Raw genomic sequence first — 19,046 nt, forward strand, 5'->3', positions numbered from 1 at the left:
GGAGCAGTATCTTTAGGAATATTTTTCCCGTGTCTGTATTTGACTGGGACCATAAGTGGGAGAGGATGGCCTTAACCAAATGCTCCACTTCTGGGGTAATTTGAAAACTGGGGAGGCTAAAAGGAGTTTTACAGTTCTCTGCCTTTTGTTACACTTTTCTCTCTTCTCTGCTAACATTTCCCTTTCCGTCTTTAGTTCATTTCCCAGACACAAGATGATGTTTTACCATTACTAGTACTAAATTATGGTACATTGTCAGGATGTTTCTCTAATTTGTTTTGTTTGTTTTGGGTTGTTTTTGTTTTGTCTCCTGGCTCATATTCCAAAAAAATTTCACCTTTTGATAAAAAAAAAAAAAAAATATATATATATATATATATATATATGGTCATTATGAATGTTGAGGAGATCATGGCCCAAAAGATTGAAAGGGATCTCAGGGCATATTAGGAACACGTGGGACAGACTGAGTGGGTCATATTTAGGGCCCTCAGTTGGTGGGGTACCAAACCTGACAAAACTGTAAAGTTAGAGGTTTTGATTTAAAACATGAAGTAGTTTTTCTAGATACACCCACGAAGATAATCCTTTCATTACTCCGAGGAATGAGGTTTCTAAACAAGGTGGGATTTATAACAGATATGGGTGTTCCTGTGTCAAATAAGGATGGTTGATGATTAATCTCTCCTAATTGTTTGTCAAGGTAGAATACTGGGAGAGGTGAAACACTTTAACTTCCTCAGAGCACCCCTGGTCTTCCTGAGTTGTATCCTCCTGCTGTGGCTTCCATTTCAGCCTAAAGCAGTCCCTTTTCAAGTGTCCCAGTCTTTTACATTAGTAACAGGCTGAGGGAAGAGTCCTCACACTGGGGCGGTTGAACATTTTTCTGTGACTGAGAGGTTTGAGAAGTTAATTGTGTTGGGAGAAGAGCTGAGTGTTGGGAAAGAAGCTGAGACAGGGCTTGGAACATGTCCAGGGTCCAGGGTCTAACACCCCTCGTGGCCTTTGGAATGTGTCTGGACTTGCTGGCTCCTTGCTTCTGGCACTCCCATTGTCTCAAGTAGCGGTATGTTTCAGAAAAAAATGCTAAACCGCCACAGCTGTGGCTCATTCGCTTGATGCACTGCTTCCTTTCAACCCCATCCTTACCACCTGTTTCTTTGTTTGATCACCAATAAATAGCATGGTCTCCCAGATCTTGGGGCCTTCGCAGCATCCATACTAGCGTTGGCCCCCTGGTCCCACTTTCTCTCTTGTCTTTTCTCATTCCTTTGACTCTACTGGACTTTGTAGTCCCCATGGCCTGGTGTTGGGTCTGATCACCCCAACAAATTGCTTTAACTGTAGATGCATAACTTGGGCAGTCTATAGCACAGGATAACTTCTCAGCTAAGGTAACCAGTTTGTTAGTCCCAGCCATAACCCAATTTACAAGGGTGGCTAAATCATCATCTGGTCTGTTTTAAAAGTTTGCATTTAATAACGTATCATTTTTAGTGTTTTCAAAGCAATCAGCTGACATCTTGCAATACCATTGCAAGTTTTACTAAAACATGTAAAATGATCTGATTCTTTTGGGTTCTGGTGGCACTGCCAGATTTTATTCAATCCACAACCCTTTGGAACACTGAGGGAATGATATTTAGCAGAGCAGGCGCTCACTCCCAGACATCTTTGGGCCTGTCTTCTGGACTTGTGGGGGTTGATTGTTGTCATTCTATTGGGCCTTTGAGGATCAAGTCTGCTAAAGGGTCTGATCTCTATGTTTTTTCTAGCCATTCCTTAGCTTTAGCATCTGAAACAAGCATGTGTACCAGTTGGTAAAGGTCTGAACGACCCGGGTCATAGTTCTGATAATGAGCTCAAATTCATGGGCAAACCCAGTTGGATCTTTATGGAGGTCAGGAAATTCTGTAACTGTGCCTCGTAGAGCCTCTGACCAGAATTGATAGGCAAATGCTGTGGTTCCTCTATCTGTTATTGGTTGTTTTCAAAACAGGGCAATCATGAGAGATGTCCCTATAGGGTCCCCCTTTTCCCATCTTCCAGATGAGAGGGTGACACTGGGGCTGTCAGAGAATCAGCAGGAGGTAGAGTCTTGGAAGTTAGACCCCCTGCTGCCTTCTGTTGAGTGAGTAGCAGTCAAGGAGGGGAAGATGGTAGACTGGAGCATGCATGAGGAGGGAACAGATCTGGTTCAGGAAACTCAAAGAGGTTGGGGTAAAGTAGGGGTATACTTGGAGGTGGGGAAGGCACCAAGAGGGAAGTAAATGATTCTGAAGATTTCTTTGAGATAAAGCACTAGAGGGTTCTCAGCATCTCTAAGTTGCTTCTTGGTCTTCTGTAAGGAGATGAGGCAATCTTCCCCCATTTTGCTCCTCTCCAGATATCACTGAAAGCAGCTCTCCCATTCTGGCTGTTTAGTTTTTGTGCGTGCCTTTTCTATTCTAGTTCACAGATGCACTAATTTGGGCATCTCAGAAGATCCCCATCTCGGCGATTGTAACTTAAGAGTCTGCTTTGGTTATAGTTGTCCATTTGACCAAATATTTGCATGACAATTCGCCAAAAGCATTTTGCAAATACCCAGCCAGAGTTTCTAAGGTTGTAACTTTTTGTTGCACAGCTGCTGGGATTTTAGCCAATGCAGAGGCCTAATTTTCCATAGTTTAGAGTTCTCCTTCAGATATTATTAAGTCGGTGAATGTGTGAGACTCAAAGTGTGCTGCCTGCGGACCTAGCTTTCCAGGGCAATTACTCTCTGAACTGGTTTGGTCCACCTGTGTCACAACTACCTGGCACAATGTGTCAGGGGCTTAAGATGTGGGAGGGGTCAACTCCTTATATGCACCTGCCAGGTGAGAATAGGCCCTAATTATGTTCTCCTGAGGGAGAAACCTCATTGGAGCCACTGCCGCTCTTAGGAGGCATTCCTCCCAGACACCCTCACATGATTCTCAGTCACCTGAGAATGCCCTGAAAGGCTGAGAAAAGCATGGTGCTCTTTTTTCCTTTGGAGTGAAAATTCCACGCTCATAGGCTAGAGGGGTTTAGAATTCATCAAATCTGACAGGTTTGAGACCAAAACATACCAAAACCACCACCACCACCACCACCAAAATCCCAAGAAGATAGAAACAAACAAACAAAAACAGCTAAGCAAAACAATGATCACACAAATTACACAATTTCTGAGAACTCCAATTGTAAGTTGAAATTAAGACCAGCTGGTTGCTAAAACTTTCAGTCATTATAATTTGCAAGACAAACTCCCAACTCAGCTCCTTACCTAGCAATGGGGCCCAGATTGAAGACCACGCTCCACCCACACAGAAGCAGACAAGCTCAGCTTCCTTGATGGAAACCAGCTGAAACTCCAAGGAAAAAAGTTTTTTTTTTTTTTTTTTTTTTTTTGAGACGGAGTCTTGCTCTGTCGCCCAGGCTGGAGTGCAGTGGCGCGCTCTCGGCTCACTGCAAGCTCCGCCTCCCGGGTTCACGCCATTCTCCTGCCTCAGCCTCCTGAGTAGCTGGGACTACAGGCGCCCACAACCGCGCCCAGCTAATTTTTTGTATTTTTAGTAGAGGCGGGGTTTCACCGTGGTCTCGATCTCCTGACCTTGTGATCCGCCCGCCTCGGCCTCCCAAAGTGCTGGGATTACAGGCGTGAGCCACCGCGCCCGGCCCAAGGAAAAAAGTTTACAGCAAAATAAACCTCAGATCTTACAACTGCCTTGTGAGAACCTGGGCAGAGGACCCAGATAGACCATGCCTGAACTCCTGACCCACCCAAACCGTGAGATAATAAGTGTGTGTGATTTTAAGATGCTAAGTTTGTGATGGCCTATTATGCAGCAATAGGAAACCTATACAATAATGAAGAATATTCATTATAAAAACAAAAGCCTGCCATCTACATACTTATTGAAAAATATTGCTTCCCCTTTGTAATTTCAACAAAATATGGATGCCTACTGTTTCAACCCTTTTATTCAACCTCATTCTTGTAGTAGGAAAGAAAAACAAAAACTCCAGGAATTGGAAAGGATACAATACTGTCACTATTACAGATATTTTTGTGTGTATACGGGAAATCCAAGATTCTACAGATAAAATACTCAAATAGAAAATATGAATTTATCAAGATAGCTGAATCCAAGTTTAATACATAAAATACTGATTTTACTTCTATAAGAAACAGGAAATAAAATGTAAGAATAGAATCAAAAGTATCAAATAACTGGGAATAAATCTAAAAATGTATATATGCAAGATCTCTGTAAGTTAACAAGACAGAATAGGCCGGGCGCAGTGGCTCATGCCTGTAATCCCAGCACTCTTGGAGGCCGAGGCGGGTGGATCATGAGGTCAGCAGATGGAGACCATCCTGGCTAACATGGTGAAACCTCGTCTCTACTAAAAATACAAAAACAAAATTAGCCGGGCATGGTGGTGGGCACCTGTAGTCCCAGATACTCGGGAGGCTGAGGCGGGAGAATGGCGTGAACCCAGGAGGCAGAGCTTGCAGTGAGCCGAGATTGCGCCACTGCACTCCAGCCTGGGCAAAAGAGTAAGGCTCCGTCTCAAAAAAAAAAAAAAAAAAAAAAAAAAAAAAAAAAAGAAAAGAAAAAATAAAGACAGAATAACTCAATATTCTAAATGTCTTTTGTCCCCAAATTATAGACTCAATGCAATTCCAATAAAAAATGCTTGCTTTGTAGAGCTCAGCATGTTGATTATAAATGGTATGTGGAGTCCTATTCTCCTTTTTCTTCCTGAACATTTCAGTTCAAAAGTATAGGGACTAAGTCTGGAAACAAAAACACAGTTGTGGTGGCCCAGAGTGAGGGGCTGGAGTCTGGATAAAATGAGAACGGCCTAAGTGTGGGAGTGAAGCAGCATTACTGTTGGAGTAATATCTGAGGTTCATTGTCTCACGCCAGGGAAATCAAGGATGTGGACACACAGGGGTGAGGTTAAGAGCAGAGGTTTGATAGGTGAGAGAAAGAGAAAAGCTCTCCCCTGCAGAGAGAGGGTCCCGGGCGGGTCTTCCAGTCTGTGGCAAAATGCACACGGTTTTATAGATGAGCTTAAGGCAGTGGTGTCTGATTTACACAGGGCACAAAAGATTGGTCAGACCAGGTGTGCCGTTTGCATAAGGTGCAAAAAACTGGTTAGGGCTAGGTGTGCCATTTGCATAGTGCATGAAAATCTGGCCGCCCCCACCCTAATCTTTTATTATGCAGATGAGTTCTCTGCCTGGCCAGCACCATGTTGCCTGTTCCTTTACTGTACAAAGAAAAGGGAAGATGGAGTCTTCATACTGAAAGTACGTCGCCCTCAGGTAGCCCTTTTCTATTGGCACAATTGCCAGCATTCACCCATGCAAGCTTCCAGCTTGCTTATCTATGTCAGCAGCTCGATTTTTCAGGCTGCTCCTTGTTAGAAATGATTTGGGACCTGCTTTTTGTTAAAAGAGAAATTCTGCCAAGGACTCTTTTACCCTTGCTATCTGCCTAAATAATTTCTATCTCCTATGTCAGGAGTGTCACCCTCTACAGGGTTGGAGGTCAAGTAAGGGCACCCCTGAAAGGTAGATGGAATAGAATGAGGTATCAAAGACAGAGTCAGGAGGCAACCACACGGGGGAAGGGATAGTCCCACATGGGTTTACAGCATTTGAGGTGGAAGCATCTACCTAAGAGGGTGGCCTGGCACAGGGTGTCTGGGAAAGGATGGAGTGAAGACAGCATCAGCTTGGGAGGAAAAGCGGTGGAGGCAACCTGATGAAGGGTGCTGGAGTCCAAGGGGGACTGGGGAGCACAGTTGCTTAGGGGCTGGGACACAAGAGATTGGTTACACACACGGGGATTGAACAAATCAGTAAATATAGCAGATTCTTGAACAACATCATTTCATTGTCACACTGATGAGAAAAAGAATTCCCAACTGGGCTCCCATCTATGTGGAGGTTGCACATTCTCCCCTTGTCTGTGTGGGTTTCCTCCAGGTATTCTGGTTTCCTCCTACATCCCAAAGCTGGGCATGTTAGGTCATGTGATGTGCTGATGTCATGACATGGTCCCAGTTAGAGTGAGGGCGGGTGTATGTGAGTGGCCCTGCAATGGGATGTGTCCTGTCCAGAGCTGGTTCCCACCCTGCACCCCTAAGTGCAGGAGAGGCTCCGACAATGTGTGACCCTGAACTGGAATAAGCAGGTTAAGAAGAACAAATGAATGCAAATTACTATAAAATAAAATGTTGTAGGGTCTATGGTCATAATACAAATGCTGCGGTATACAATTATGTGGTATGAAAGTGCTCCATGAGCCTGCCGTATTTGTGACTATTTTTGGACACAAAAATAGTGTTCAGGTAGCTGCATGAGGGCAGCAGGTGCTCCTGACAATTTTTTCACTTTGCATCATTTATTCCTTGATTTAACACAGCACCACCACTACAACCACTATCACTCACTGATGCACCCAAAATTGGGTAGTATCTTAATTTTTTAAATTAATCTTTCCTAAATATACGTAGAGCTCACATTTACTTCAATGTTTAGTATTCATGTTTTGGGGTCTTCACTTACAAGTTTAGTGATGTTTTTGTGACCAACGATATGTCAACGATATGTATGTTTTATTTGTATCATTTAGCCTATGGCAAAATTGGTTCTGTTATATGTCATTTCACTTAAAGTCAGATTCCAAAGCCTATCGACAGCATGAAGTAAGTACTTAATATATATTCAGGATGAAGGGGGACAGGTTCAGAAGGACACAAAGTCGGCTTGAAATGGCTACTGTTGGCCAAATCCAGGGGCATCTGAACACCAAATTAGTAAGATTTCCCCTCTCCCCCTATTTGTTCACTGGTTTTGTTGTATTTATCAATATAGAAGGGATAAAGGAATAAGAACATCATCATTTGGTAACCATCATAATAACTGATTCAAGCACAAATCACCAATGAAAGGCTTGATCTCATGGCTGAAGTTCTGAGTAGTAGCCAGATATTTACAAAACCTCAAAGTATCTTTATACAAGATACTTATTAAATACAAAGTATATAGTAGCTTTACCATGGACAAACATGGCAGGATGTGGACTTCGATTATCTGAACAAACCAAATAATCAAAGTCAACATTGGCCAGTAATGGAAGCAAGTTGAGAGCAGATGCCTCCAGATGCTGCACTGCAGAGAACTCAGCCTGCGTGAAAGCCCTGCCCAAATGGCACAACCTGAAGCTAATCATGAGAAAACATCGTACAAACCAAAATGGAGAGAAAGCCTACAAAACAGCTGATCTATACTCTCCAAAAACATAAATTTGATTGTCATGCAACTGTCCCAGATTAAAGAAGACTAGAGAAACGGGACAATTGGACCAACACAGCACACCTGGTGAAAATCCCCCATCTTGAATTTTCCTCGGCTATCAAGGATATTTTGGAGACAACTGGCAAAATCTGCATGAGGTCTATAGATTAGATATTAACATTGAGCCAATGTTAATATCCTGATTTTGACCATTAAACTACACTTATGTAAGGTAATTCCTTGTGTTTAGGAAATATGCATTATTTAGAAATAAAGAGGCGTCATGTCTGCAACCTACAAACAGTTCAGAAAAAATATCTGTCATAAGCACCTATATTCATATTTATCTGGAGAGAGAGGAGGAAAAGGGGGAGAAAGGATGAAGTAAATGTAGTAAAATGTTAACATTTAGGGAATAATATCCAAAAATTATTTGTACTACCTCTTACAATTTTTCTGTAAGTCTGAAATTGTCAAAATAGAGTATTTCTTAAAAGAAAAACAAATTTTAATAATGATATTAATGAATGATAACCCATTGAATAAAATAAACCATGAACCCATATTGATAGAAGTAAATGAATAAATTGAGGGTTTGATGAGGAACAGAGATATGTACATAGTCTCAAATTACCTCCCCATAAAATACTAATTAACCACAAGGTGAAAAAATAACATTACAGAGGAGAAATTCAGCAGATACCACTGTTAGTGATCAATGCTAACATTGCCAGTAACAGGGCAAATCAAAACTGTAGGGTCACAGGTAAGATGCAATGAGATCACTGGGTCACTTCTGTGATACTCCTGCCAAAAAATCATGTAATCTAAATCTAATCACCATGAAACCCAATTGAGGGACATTCTATATTACTGGACTTTACTCTTCAAAATACTCAAGGTCATGAAGGTCAAGGAAAGACTGACGAACTGTTCCAGACTGAAAGAATCTAAGAGATACAACAACTAAATACAAGCCGTGGATTGGAATGGGATCCTTTTGTTATAAAGGACATTACAGAGAAGTAACAAACTAGAATGTATTAATGTTGACTTTCTGATTGCAATGTTTGCACTGTAGTTACATAGAATGTCCTGACTTGTAGGAATGCCCACTAAAGTAATCAGGCATAAAGTGATGGCATAATGTCAGTAATTTACTCTCAAATGGTTCAGAGGGGAAAGTCTTTGTATTAAAATTTGGAAATTTTCTCTAAATTGAAGACTATTTCCAAAAGGTTAATTAGAAATAAATAAACAAACAGAAAAGGTGAATTAGGCAAATCTTATTTCTCCCTGAGAAGAGCTATATAAATCAGTGCTTAAAATTGTGTATATTTGATGGCACTGTAACGATTGTTAATACATCCAAACATGAACAATGACCATAGTTCCTCCACAACAAAATGACATCTAAGTCCAACTCTACCACTACATATAGTGATAAAAATTACAAAATACAAATAAGTCATCAATTAACTGCACTAAAGTATTAATGACAACTTTGTGGTTTGGCTGTTTAAACAGCTGACATTTGGGCACTTTGAGTATGTAAAACTCAACATTCCTGGTTTTCACTGGCAAAATCCACTTAAAAGTTAAAGAAGCCAAGTAACATTGTTTAAAATACTATACAAATTTTGATCTGACACATATGATACAAAAATATTTTCCTTTAATAAAGACTTTTACATGTCATATATTAATATTTAATGAGAAACAATTAAAATGTCACATAAACAGCCCAGTAATAAAATTTTATCTTTCAGATCATATAATTTTTCTTTAAAACCTGTACATATTCTCTTGATGCTTTCCAAACCAGATCTTGATTTAGATTTGACTCATCAGTAGATCCTAGAGGAGAAGCTATTGATCCAGATTCCAATTCAGCAGCAGCTAAAATGAAAAAGAAAGAATTATATTCTTTACCTAAAAGATTTCAAAGTTAACTAAGTGAAAGTCAGTAAAAGAGTTGAGAATTTTGTCAGTTTTAATAAAGAAATATATCTATGCACAACTATTATACAAGATTACTATTAAATATAATTTGCCTGTGGTTGCACATTGAATTAATTTATCCTTGTGGTTAAATATCAGAGCTTCTCTTCATTCATTTATTCAACAACCATGAGCAAAGTAAGCACTGGAATTACAAGATGAAGATGATATGATCCATCTCTAACAAACATATGCTATAATCTGAAAAAACAGACAAACATACAATTTCCATACAGAGTCACAGATACCATGAGAGGTATAAGACAGGACACTACTGGAACACACAGAACGGACACCTATCCCAGGTCTGAGTCAATAACGTAGGCTTTTTGATGGAGGCAATGTGCAGACTGATACCTGAAGGACAAGGAAAACATGCCAGACAGAAGGAAGACGCAAATGCCAAGAGCTGGAGCTGAGGAAGCTCCCTGTGGAATTCCACGTGGTCTAGGGTGGCTGGATGCCAGAGCAAAGGGGCCCGGAGAACAGTAAGGGGTGAGAAATAAGGCTGAATGACATGACAAGGACCACATTGATGTGGGTGTTTTTATTCCACGCTAAGGAACTTGGAGCTTCTCCTGAGGGCAAAGGGAAACCAATGACAAAGTAAATGACTGGAGATTTAAAATGTCACCTGTCAAGTGACTGCTTATGAACTGTAATTCCAGACTAGGTATTACTAGGTAAGTCTGGGGTCTTTGGGCCTTAAACCACCACCATACCCCTGAGAAGTTGATGATGCCTTTGTTTTCTAAGAATAATTTCTGCATGCTGGCTACAGTTCTATGGGAATGGCAGAAGTGAAGAAAGTGTAGAGCCGAAAAAAAAAGAGCTGCAAAGACTTCTTGAGATTTTTTTAAAGCTATGGAACATGATGAATTAATGAGACAAAGGAAGTATACTCTCCACTATGAATATTTATGTTTTCACATCTTTCATTAGATGTGTGTAAGAAAGAACATTTAATGTAGTATCTATTAGCCAAACAATGGAAAGGGATCCCACTCACCATTTACAGTTTATTTCAGAAATCAATTAATCAATCTAAATTTAATTCATGAAGTTTGGCAACATACCTTCTTCGAGTTCTCTAGTTATATTATTTTCTAACTCCTGCTGCATCTGAAATAAGTCAAATGTTATTTATACTGTTTAAGTTACACAAGAGACATTATCATGGGAATGATGTATCACTTACAAAACGTGGCCTGTAATACTCTTAAAGACTACACTTGATTGCTTAAATATAAAAATAATCACATAAATAAAATTCCTACTTGTTTTAAGTTTAGATTTTAAAAATGTGTAATGTTGTTTAATCTGATAAAAAGTACAATTAATATTGGTCTATTACATATACATAATGTCAGAAAGGTGATATTTTCTCTTTTTAGTACAAGGTTAAACAACTGAAGTCATAGTTTGCAATGAATGCATTACTTTGAAATTCTTAGCAAAACTCTGACCTTTATAAAGCTTAATCAGTTTTTTCACTTTAATGGATTTTTCCTTAAAATAAACTTTCTGGTGGGGCACAGTGGCTCAAATCTATAATCCTAGCACTTTGGGAGGCCAAGGCAGGCAGATTGTCTGAGCTCAGAAGTTCGAGACCAGCCTGGGCAACATAGTGAAATTCCATCTCTACTAAAATACAAAACAAATTAGCCAGGTATGGTGCTGTGCACCTGTAGTCCCAGCTACTCGGGAGGCTGAGGCAGGAGAATTGCTTGAACCCAGGAGGTGGAGGTTGCAGTGAGCCGAGATTGCACCACTGCACTCCAGCCTGGGCAACAGAGCGAGACTCCATCTCAAAAAAAAAAAAACAAAAACAAAAACAAATAAAACACTTTCTATTGTCTACTTTTAGAAAATTAAAATTTTAAAGTATGTTCTATGCTATTTTTTGGTACAAAATCATCAATATATACATGAAGAAAGTGATACTATCATAATGTCATGTGAAAATTCTACTGGCAAAAAAGTAAGTGAAAATAAGTATTATCCTACCTATATATTATAAGTAACATTTCTTTATTCATGTAAACACAAAGATTTCAGAAAATTTGCTCAAAAAGTGATAAATATAAGTTAAAGCTAGTTTTCCAGTTTAGTTTCTTTGATCCACAACTTGGTAAAATTATAAACAAAAACAATACGTATAGCTCTTTAATTGTAATTTTGATTTCAAAAATTAGTACCAATTTTTTAAACATCTAATTTTATTTATATACTTAACTATGAAATGTGTGGGAATATTTCAAACTATATTGCAAGTGGCCCATTTAGAGTGCTCTTATTTAAATCTTTTTTATAAAAGGTATTCTCTCTCTAAATACCCAGAACGCGGTCTGAAACAGCACACTATATAGTGAGCATAACAGGCACTTTGTGGTGATAATGATAATATGATATCCAATGCTTTTAAAAATGTTAGGCATGAAGATAAAATTTTTTGACTAACAGGTTTCCCAATTTTTTGTAAGACTGTTTTCCATATATTTCTGACAGTAACATTACAGACAGGCCTTATAAACTGAATAATGTGACAACAGCATTAGCAGACAGGTCCTGTAAAAGTAATAACTCAATACCAAATAAAAGGAGAAGCCTTTATTGAACAAATCTTATATTGCTATTCATTAATAAACATGACATAAATATACATTTTTACATGACTTATATTAAGGAACTACTAATGTAATGTAGTTTCTCGCTTCTCCTAAATATTTATTTCCTACGTGTAATAAATTTTATTTCTTTATACCCTATTTACAAATACTTTCACAATATGTATATTTTGCTTAGATAAAAATGAAATACTCTTAGCAAATTGCTTACTCTAATACTGAAGAAATCTTAACTGTCTAGACAGAGAATACTTCTTGTGTAACAAATTTAAGTAGAGATTATTTTTCCCCCCTCACTCTGTTGCCCAGGCTGGAGTGCACTGCTGCAATCTCAGCTCACTGAAACCTCCGCCTCCCAGGTTCAAGCAATTCTCCTGCCTCAGCTTCCTGAGTAGCTGGGACTACAGGCATGCACTACCACGCCCAGCTAATTTTTGTATTTTTTTGTAGAGACGAGGTTTCACCATATTGGACAGGCTGGTCTTGAACTCCTGACCTCGTGATCCACCCACCTGGGCCTTCCAAAGTGCTGGGATTACAGGCATGGGCCACCACGCCGAGTGTGGTGAGTATTTTACCACATAAATGACAACTGAGGGCAACTACTTTTGAGAAAAGGACACCAGGTCAGACATAAAGGCTCAAAGGGAAAAGTGGCAGACCCAGAACCCAGGAGGGAGCGGCTCTGGGAGGGACACTCAAAAGCTTAGGAAAAGGGTCATGTGTGTTGACAAGTCTGGTTTTGTCCTGGCTGATGGGAAACTGGGAAGGTTTTACCTATATTCAAAGTGAAAACTGGCAAATATTAAATGACTTTGAAAAAGTTCCTTTCGTTCCTACTTTATCATTAAATCACACATTTAAATCACACATTTTCCTCATATTTCCCTTAATACAAATTTAGAATTATTGTCTCCAGTTAAATAACTTAACACAGTGCCTGATACAGAGTACGGAAGAAAAAAGGAGATAAAAATGTATTGGTGACATTAATAACTGTCCTATTGAGGTAGACAAGGTGCCATCAATGGTTTTTGAAATGGATAGAGCAATAGTTTAGGAGAAACTGAACACTGCTAGAGGAAATTAAAAAGCTTAATAAATTACTAATCTCTTATGCTAATAATTTAATGCATAATACAAAATCAAAAGCTATTATAGAGTAAAATAAATAAACTATGTTTTATAAAAATGCTCCTCCTGGCCAGGTGCGGTGGCTCACGCCTGTAATCCCAGCACTTTGGGAGGCTGAGACGGGCGGATCACGAGGTCAGGAGATCGAGACCAGCCTGGCTAACACGGTGAATCCCCGTCTCTACCAAAAAAATACAAAAAACTAGCCGGGCGAGGTGGCGGGCGCCTGTAGTTCCAGCTACTCGGGAAGCTGAGGCAGGAGAATGGCATAAACCCAGGAGGCGGAGCTTGCAGTGAGCTGAGATCCGGCCACTGCACTCCAGCCTGGGCGACAGAGCGAGACTCCATCTCAAAAAAAAAAAAAAAAAAATGCTCCTCCTTTCTCTATGGACTTTCTGTTTACTTCCAGGTGAGGATTATGCTTCAGATGGTGGAGGTAGCTTGAAGTCCAACATTAATAAAGGGAGCACATCTGCAACTTCATGTATACTTTTTTAAGAATAGGATAAAATTATAGAAGAATAATGTACCAACAAATTTTGGCTAATTGGATTCTTTCATAACTGGTAGTTTTCAAACTGTCCTGCAGAAATCTAAGGATCTACAGAGGATATTGTAGGATTAAGGGATAAGGAAGTCACAACTTCAGAGCTCCTAACCCTCCTTTAGCCGGAGAGCTCTACTTCTATCTGTTTTATGGAATATAGTTTCATGCCATTTTTTAAAAGTTCTATTCTTTAAAAAAAATTTTTTAAGGTATGAAAGTCACACTTGACTTGATAGAATACTTCTTTTTAATCTCTTTTAAGTCTAACATGGTTTGGCAAACCAGTGCCCCACAAAGAAACCATGTATACCAATGGAATATTTTTCAGCTTATCCAGAAATAGTACAAATAAACACCCCCTTGTCCCCCCAAAAAATCAAGAAAAAATATTTCCTCAAAAATCTTCCCTTACGTTATGTATTTATACACTCTTTCATCATCTTATAAAATGCTGTTACCTGAGTTTTCTGGTAGGAACTAATGAAAAAATTTTATATTTGCATCATGCTTAATAAGTTACAGAAGGTTTTTTGTTATTGTTTTGGTTTTTTTGAGATAGGGTCTCACTGTCATCCAGGATAAAGTACAGAAGCACGATCATAGCTCACTGCAGCCTTGACCTCCTGGGCTCAAGTGATTCTCCTGCCTCAGCCTCCCGAGAAGCTGGGACTACAAGCGTGCATCACCATGCCCAGCTAATTTTTTAAATTTTTTGCAGAAATGAAGTCTCACTATGTCTCACTATGTTTCCCAGGCTGGTCTTGAACTCCTGAGCTCAAGCGATCTTCCTGCTTTGGCTTCCCAAAGTGTTGGGATTATAGGCATGAGCATCTGGCCTACAAAAGTATTTGACATTCATTTTCTTTTTGTACCCAGTAGGACAATTTCATGACCCTGAAGCACTTAGACCATGATCATCTCATTGTCAAAAAAAAAACAACAAGACAAAACTAAGCTAACAAAATGATGAAAAAAATATTAGCTGGCTAGGATCTTGTAATTTATATATTAAAACAATAATTTAATTTGTTTCTTGTTAGCCACTTGGCTGCAGTGCTGTCTAAAAAACCTCAGGCTTGCTCTTCTATGATTCGTTAGGACATGAGGCCTGGTAAAGAAACCACATTGAGGTCTCATTTAACATGAGTCTACACTATTTTTCTCTGCATTAAGATCATGAAAATACCATTAAATCTTAAGCTAATGTGTACTGATTAAAATGAATATTTTAATGATACACAACAAGAACTAGTTATTTATTTATTTTTGTTCAAACAAATGTTTTATGCATCTTGTAATTTTTTTAAGAGACAGGGTCTTGCTATGTTGCCCAGGCTGGAGTGTGTGGCGGCTATAAAAAGACACTATTAATCCCAGCACTTTGGGAGGCCGAGACGGGCGGATCACGAGGTCAGGAGATCGAGACCATCCTGGCTAACACAGTGAAACCCCGTCTCTGCTAAAAAATACAAAAAACTAGCCGGGCGAGGTGGTGGGCGTCTGAGGTGGTGGGAGGCTGAGGCAGGAGAATGGCGTGAACCCGGGAGGTGGAGCTTGCAGTGAGCTGAGATCTGGCCACTGCACTCCAGCCTGCAAGACTCCATCTCAAAAAAAAAAAAAAACAAAAAACAAAAAACAAAACACACACACACACACACTATTGCACACAGGTGCAATAAAAACACACTACGACCTCAAACTCTCGGGCTCAAGCAATCCTCCTGCCCCAGCCTCCCAAGTAGCTGGGACTACAGGTGTTCACCACTGCAACCAGCTTTTGTAATTTGTCCCCCTGGTCAAAAATGGTCAAAAGTTAGACAAGTATCTTAAACTGGATCAAGCATAGTTGAATTATTTTTTTTTTCCCTACCAAGTCTACAATTGTTATAACTTGTAATTGTTGAATTCATTTTGAGATCCCCAGAAATGGAGTCATACTATGAGTGAAATCATAAGGTTGGATTGGAAGGTTCCTTTTCAATGGGTTTTCTATTGTCCTAGAAAAGCAAGACAAAACTAAGCTAACAAAATGATGAACATAATATTGGCTAGCTAGGATCTTGCAACTGTAAAGATGGGGACCCTGTGAGGCTTTACATGAAATTCTGGGTGGGAAGAAAATAATTCTGTTTGATCATACTTACTAAACACTCTTGATATCATTGCCGTCTTAGTCATCAATCATTCAAATAATGGCACAAGTGCATTTTTTAAATTCACATATTTGTTAACTATTTAAAAACTGCTGTGCAATTGCCCAGTAATAGACACATTTTACAAAAATTGGGAGAAAAATGCTGTAACAATAGCAACTAAGGATGTAATCCTATGTAACAAAATGACAAAACTTAAAAATACAAATTAATCAGTGTTAGAGGTTTAATTCACAAAAAGTATTTATCTTGGAGTTCTTTAAATAATAATGTCCATATGTGGTTAAGTGTCTGGATGCCAATCGTTCACTTATGATTAAGGGTGGAACACTTGAGATGGTGCCAGAAAACCATCAAAGTGCCATCAACCACAGCCAAACTCAAATCCATTAGAAAGAAAGCCAAAGTATCTCAACGTATACCTTTTACTATCAGGTAATAGGCAGTCATATTCCATTTCTAATAAATTCAGCTTTTAAAGAAATTTAAAATGTGACAATTTAGTTACATTTATTGAATAAAGTTAACAAATGGTATCTCTTGAAAGTGAGAGCTCTAGGGACTTTAAAAAAAACAAAACTAAAATTTCCTCACTTTATTAGCACAGATAATTATGACCCTTACTTATCAAGCATAAGTCAATTAAACAACTCAGTATTTCACCAAATTAAAAATAAGAATTATACCAGAAATTTGAGGCTAGGCACAGTGGCTCACACCTGTAATCCCAGCACTTCGGAAGGTTGGGGCAGGCAGATCATTTGAGACCACAAGTTTGAGACCAGCCCGGCAATATGTGAAACCCAGTCTCTACTAAAAATATACAAATTAGCTGGGTGTGGTGGCACACACCTGTAGTCCCAGCTACCTGGGAGGCCGAGACACAAGAGGCGCTTGAACCTGGAGGCAGAGGTTGCAGTGAGCCAAGATGGCACCACTGCACTCCAGCCTGGACAACAGAGTAAAACCCTGTCTCAAAAACACAAACAAAAAAAGAATTCTTATATGAGAAATTTGAAACCTGAAGGAAAAAAGACAACATAACTAACCTTGCTCAAGTAGTTCTCCACGCTATTATTTGAAGTCCGTGGATTTGAGGAAGAGATCACTAAGTTTTCTCTTGGAATAAGTTTTCTGTTGTGATCTAAACTGTTATTAAGATTTCCAACACAAGGTGGCTCCATGACTGGCCTGGTAGTGAGAGTGGTGAACAAAGATCTGCTCTGCTGTTTTTCCACAAGAAGTTTGGTGCTGACCTCTGCTAGCCTCTCATTAGTTCTGTGAAGATTGCAGAAGACACATGCTTAATATTTTACTTTCCCCTAAATGATTCCTAGGAGACTTGCATTTTTAAAAAAGTTACCATAAGAGTAAATGAAATTTCCCACTGACCAGTATTTTAATACTGAAAAACGTGTCAGAGCATGCCTACTGTATGCAATTATAATTTTTAGACTGTTCTAAAGAAGTGCATATATTTCTAGGGTAGTTTCCAACAAACAAGTAATTCAAGCAAAGTAGGGAAGGGAAGAGAATGGCTACCAATGATGAATGGCTACCAATGATGTATGGCTGCCTTCTGGAACGCTCCACAGGTAAGATTCCTGAGGATGTCATTAGAAATACTTGTCTTTAAAGAGTAAATATGTGAGATGATAAATATGTTAATTTGCTTGACTACAATAACCATTTCACTATGTACAAACATATCAAAAACATCATTTTGATACATACAATTAACAGAACTAAGAACAAAGGAAAAAGCCCAGCTAAAAATACTTGTATTTAGTAAACCAGTTTAGAGATTAAAAAAAAAAAATCCTCAAGACATGTGCAAGCATTTGCTTTCAACACCCTTTTACATTTATTTCACCCATTATCTGGAAAAATATTAGGCATCTGGCACCAAGGAATAATTCAGAGCAAAAAATTCTAGGGGAAAAGAAGATAGCTGAGTTGGTGATCAAAAAGAACTAAAGAGCCTCAAAGGCAGTTAGCTCCTAACATTGTTCCCAAGGCATCAGAGGTGGGGCCTGACCTGTTTTCCACACACACTCTCCCTCAGGCCGACCAAGGTGTTATTTTTAACCACTTTATGAATTATACTTCCCTTCATCCCTACGTTAATCATATTTCACTAGCATACCTTTAAGTAGTAGAAAAACTACACAGGATAGTTTGTCTCACAGCGCCCTCTAGTGATAACACCAGATATCACAATCAAGGAAAGTTCATTTATGGAGTGCCAGAATGTGCAGAGTAGTAGTGATACTTGACCCTTCTGGTTTAAGTTGTAATTTTCCAAAAAACAGCCCAACTCATTAATAATTACATTTATAGCAATGCTGATAAACAATTTGATGACAATGTCAATGTCTAAATTAACAGAGTTTCAAAAGCACATAGCTGAAAGACATAGATCTAGTTAACTACATAAGAATATTAACGGAAAAGCCATAAAAAAAAAAAAAAAAAAAAAAAACGAGGAAAGACATAAACTGTCCTGGACTCACATTTTAAAGGTAAGTTAATTTACTAACATTTTCCAAAATTATATTACCTAGTTAGCTTTCACTTCCCATTAATCTCATGAACCTATCTCACTAAGAATTATGCTTTCAAGGCAAATGAATGAGCTTAATTTATTTCCTATTCTATATTTTGACTTACTTGTTTAGTTTATTTGACAAGGACTTTCTAACTTTTAATTCGTCTAGATAGAGTTGCTTATATTTTTCCAGTTCGGTTTTATTAAAGTCTTCTTGAGAAGTTTTTATTTTGGAGAGTTCAGATTCCAGATCTTTAATTCTGAGTTCCATCTGACTTTTCATTGAAGCAAAATTATTCTCTCTTAACTGCTCTAAGTTTTCTTGAGATGCTGCTTGTGCCTAAAACAAATTAAAAGCATGTGTTTTTAAAATATATTAAAAATATATAACCTGAGTAAGACCATGGCCACCTACTCGGTGTCTAAGGGCTGTTTTGTTTTTAACCCAAACTCCAAAAGAGAAAGATTTCTGTGTCAACAAGCATTGGTCAAAGAGATAAGAGGACACTCCAGGGCTCTAACTGAAACGGGAATCCAAATACACCTTCCAAAGAAATGAAAGTGAGTTTCTACTAGAGAAGCATTTTCATCTTTGATGAAGTAATCAAAACAATAAAGGCTGACTGGCAACCCAGATGTCTAACGATGTTATATGGAAAATAAAAAATAACTGGTAACATAAGGAAAACTTAAGAAAGAAAATGACTACAAATGT

General features: G+C 38.6%; 1 protein-coding gene across 18 annotated transcripts in view; it reads right to left on the bottom strand.

Annotated features, from left to right (window-relative positions):
- Positions 1-8,981: 8,981 nt before the first annotated feature.
- ANKRD26 (ankyrin repeat domain containing 26) overlaps positions 8,982-19,046 on the bottom strand; it is a 94,296-nt gene continuing 84,231 nt past the window's right edge. For 14 of the 18 annotated variants that reach the window (XR_012417544.1, XM_074001274.1, XM_074001273.1 and 11 more), the window contains 4 exons: positions 18,454-18,671; positions 16,833-17,061; positions 10,399-10,444; positions 8,982-9,220 (listed from right to left, as the gene is read on the bottom strand). Coding sequence is in view for 17 of the 18 variants with exons in the window: in XM_074001274.1 (XP_073857375.1) it covers positions 9,087-9,220; positions 10,399-10,444; positions 16,833-17,061; positions 18,454-18,671 (627 nt within the window). In the remaining variant the exon portion in view is untranslated. Of the gene's footprint in view, positions 9,221-10,398; positions 10,445-16,832; positions 17,062-18,453; positions 18,672-19,046 lie in introns of those variants that run through there. The other 4 variants (XM_074001269.1, XM_015455674.4, XM_065520435.2 and 1 more) reach the window with 3 other exon arrangements.

This window comes from Macaca fascicularis, chromosome 9, assembly GCF_037993035.2.
Source record: "Macaca fascicularis isolate 582-1 chromosome 9, T2T-MFA8v1.1".
NCBI lineage: Eukaryota > Metazoa > Chordata > Mammalia > Primates > Cercopithecidae > Macaca > Macaca fascicularis.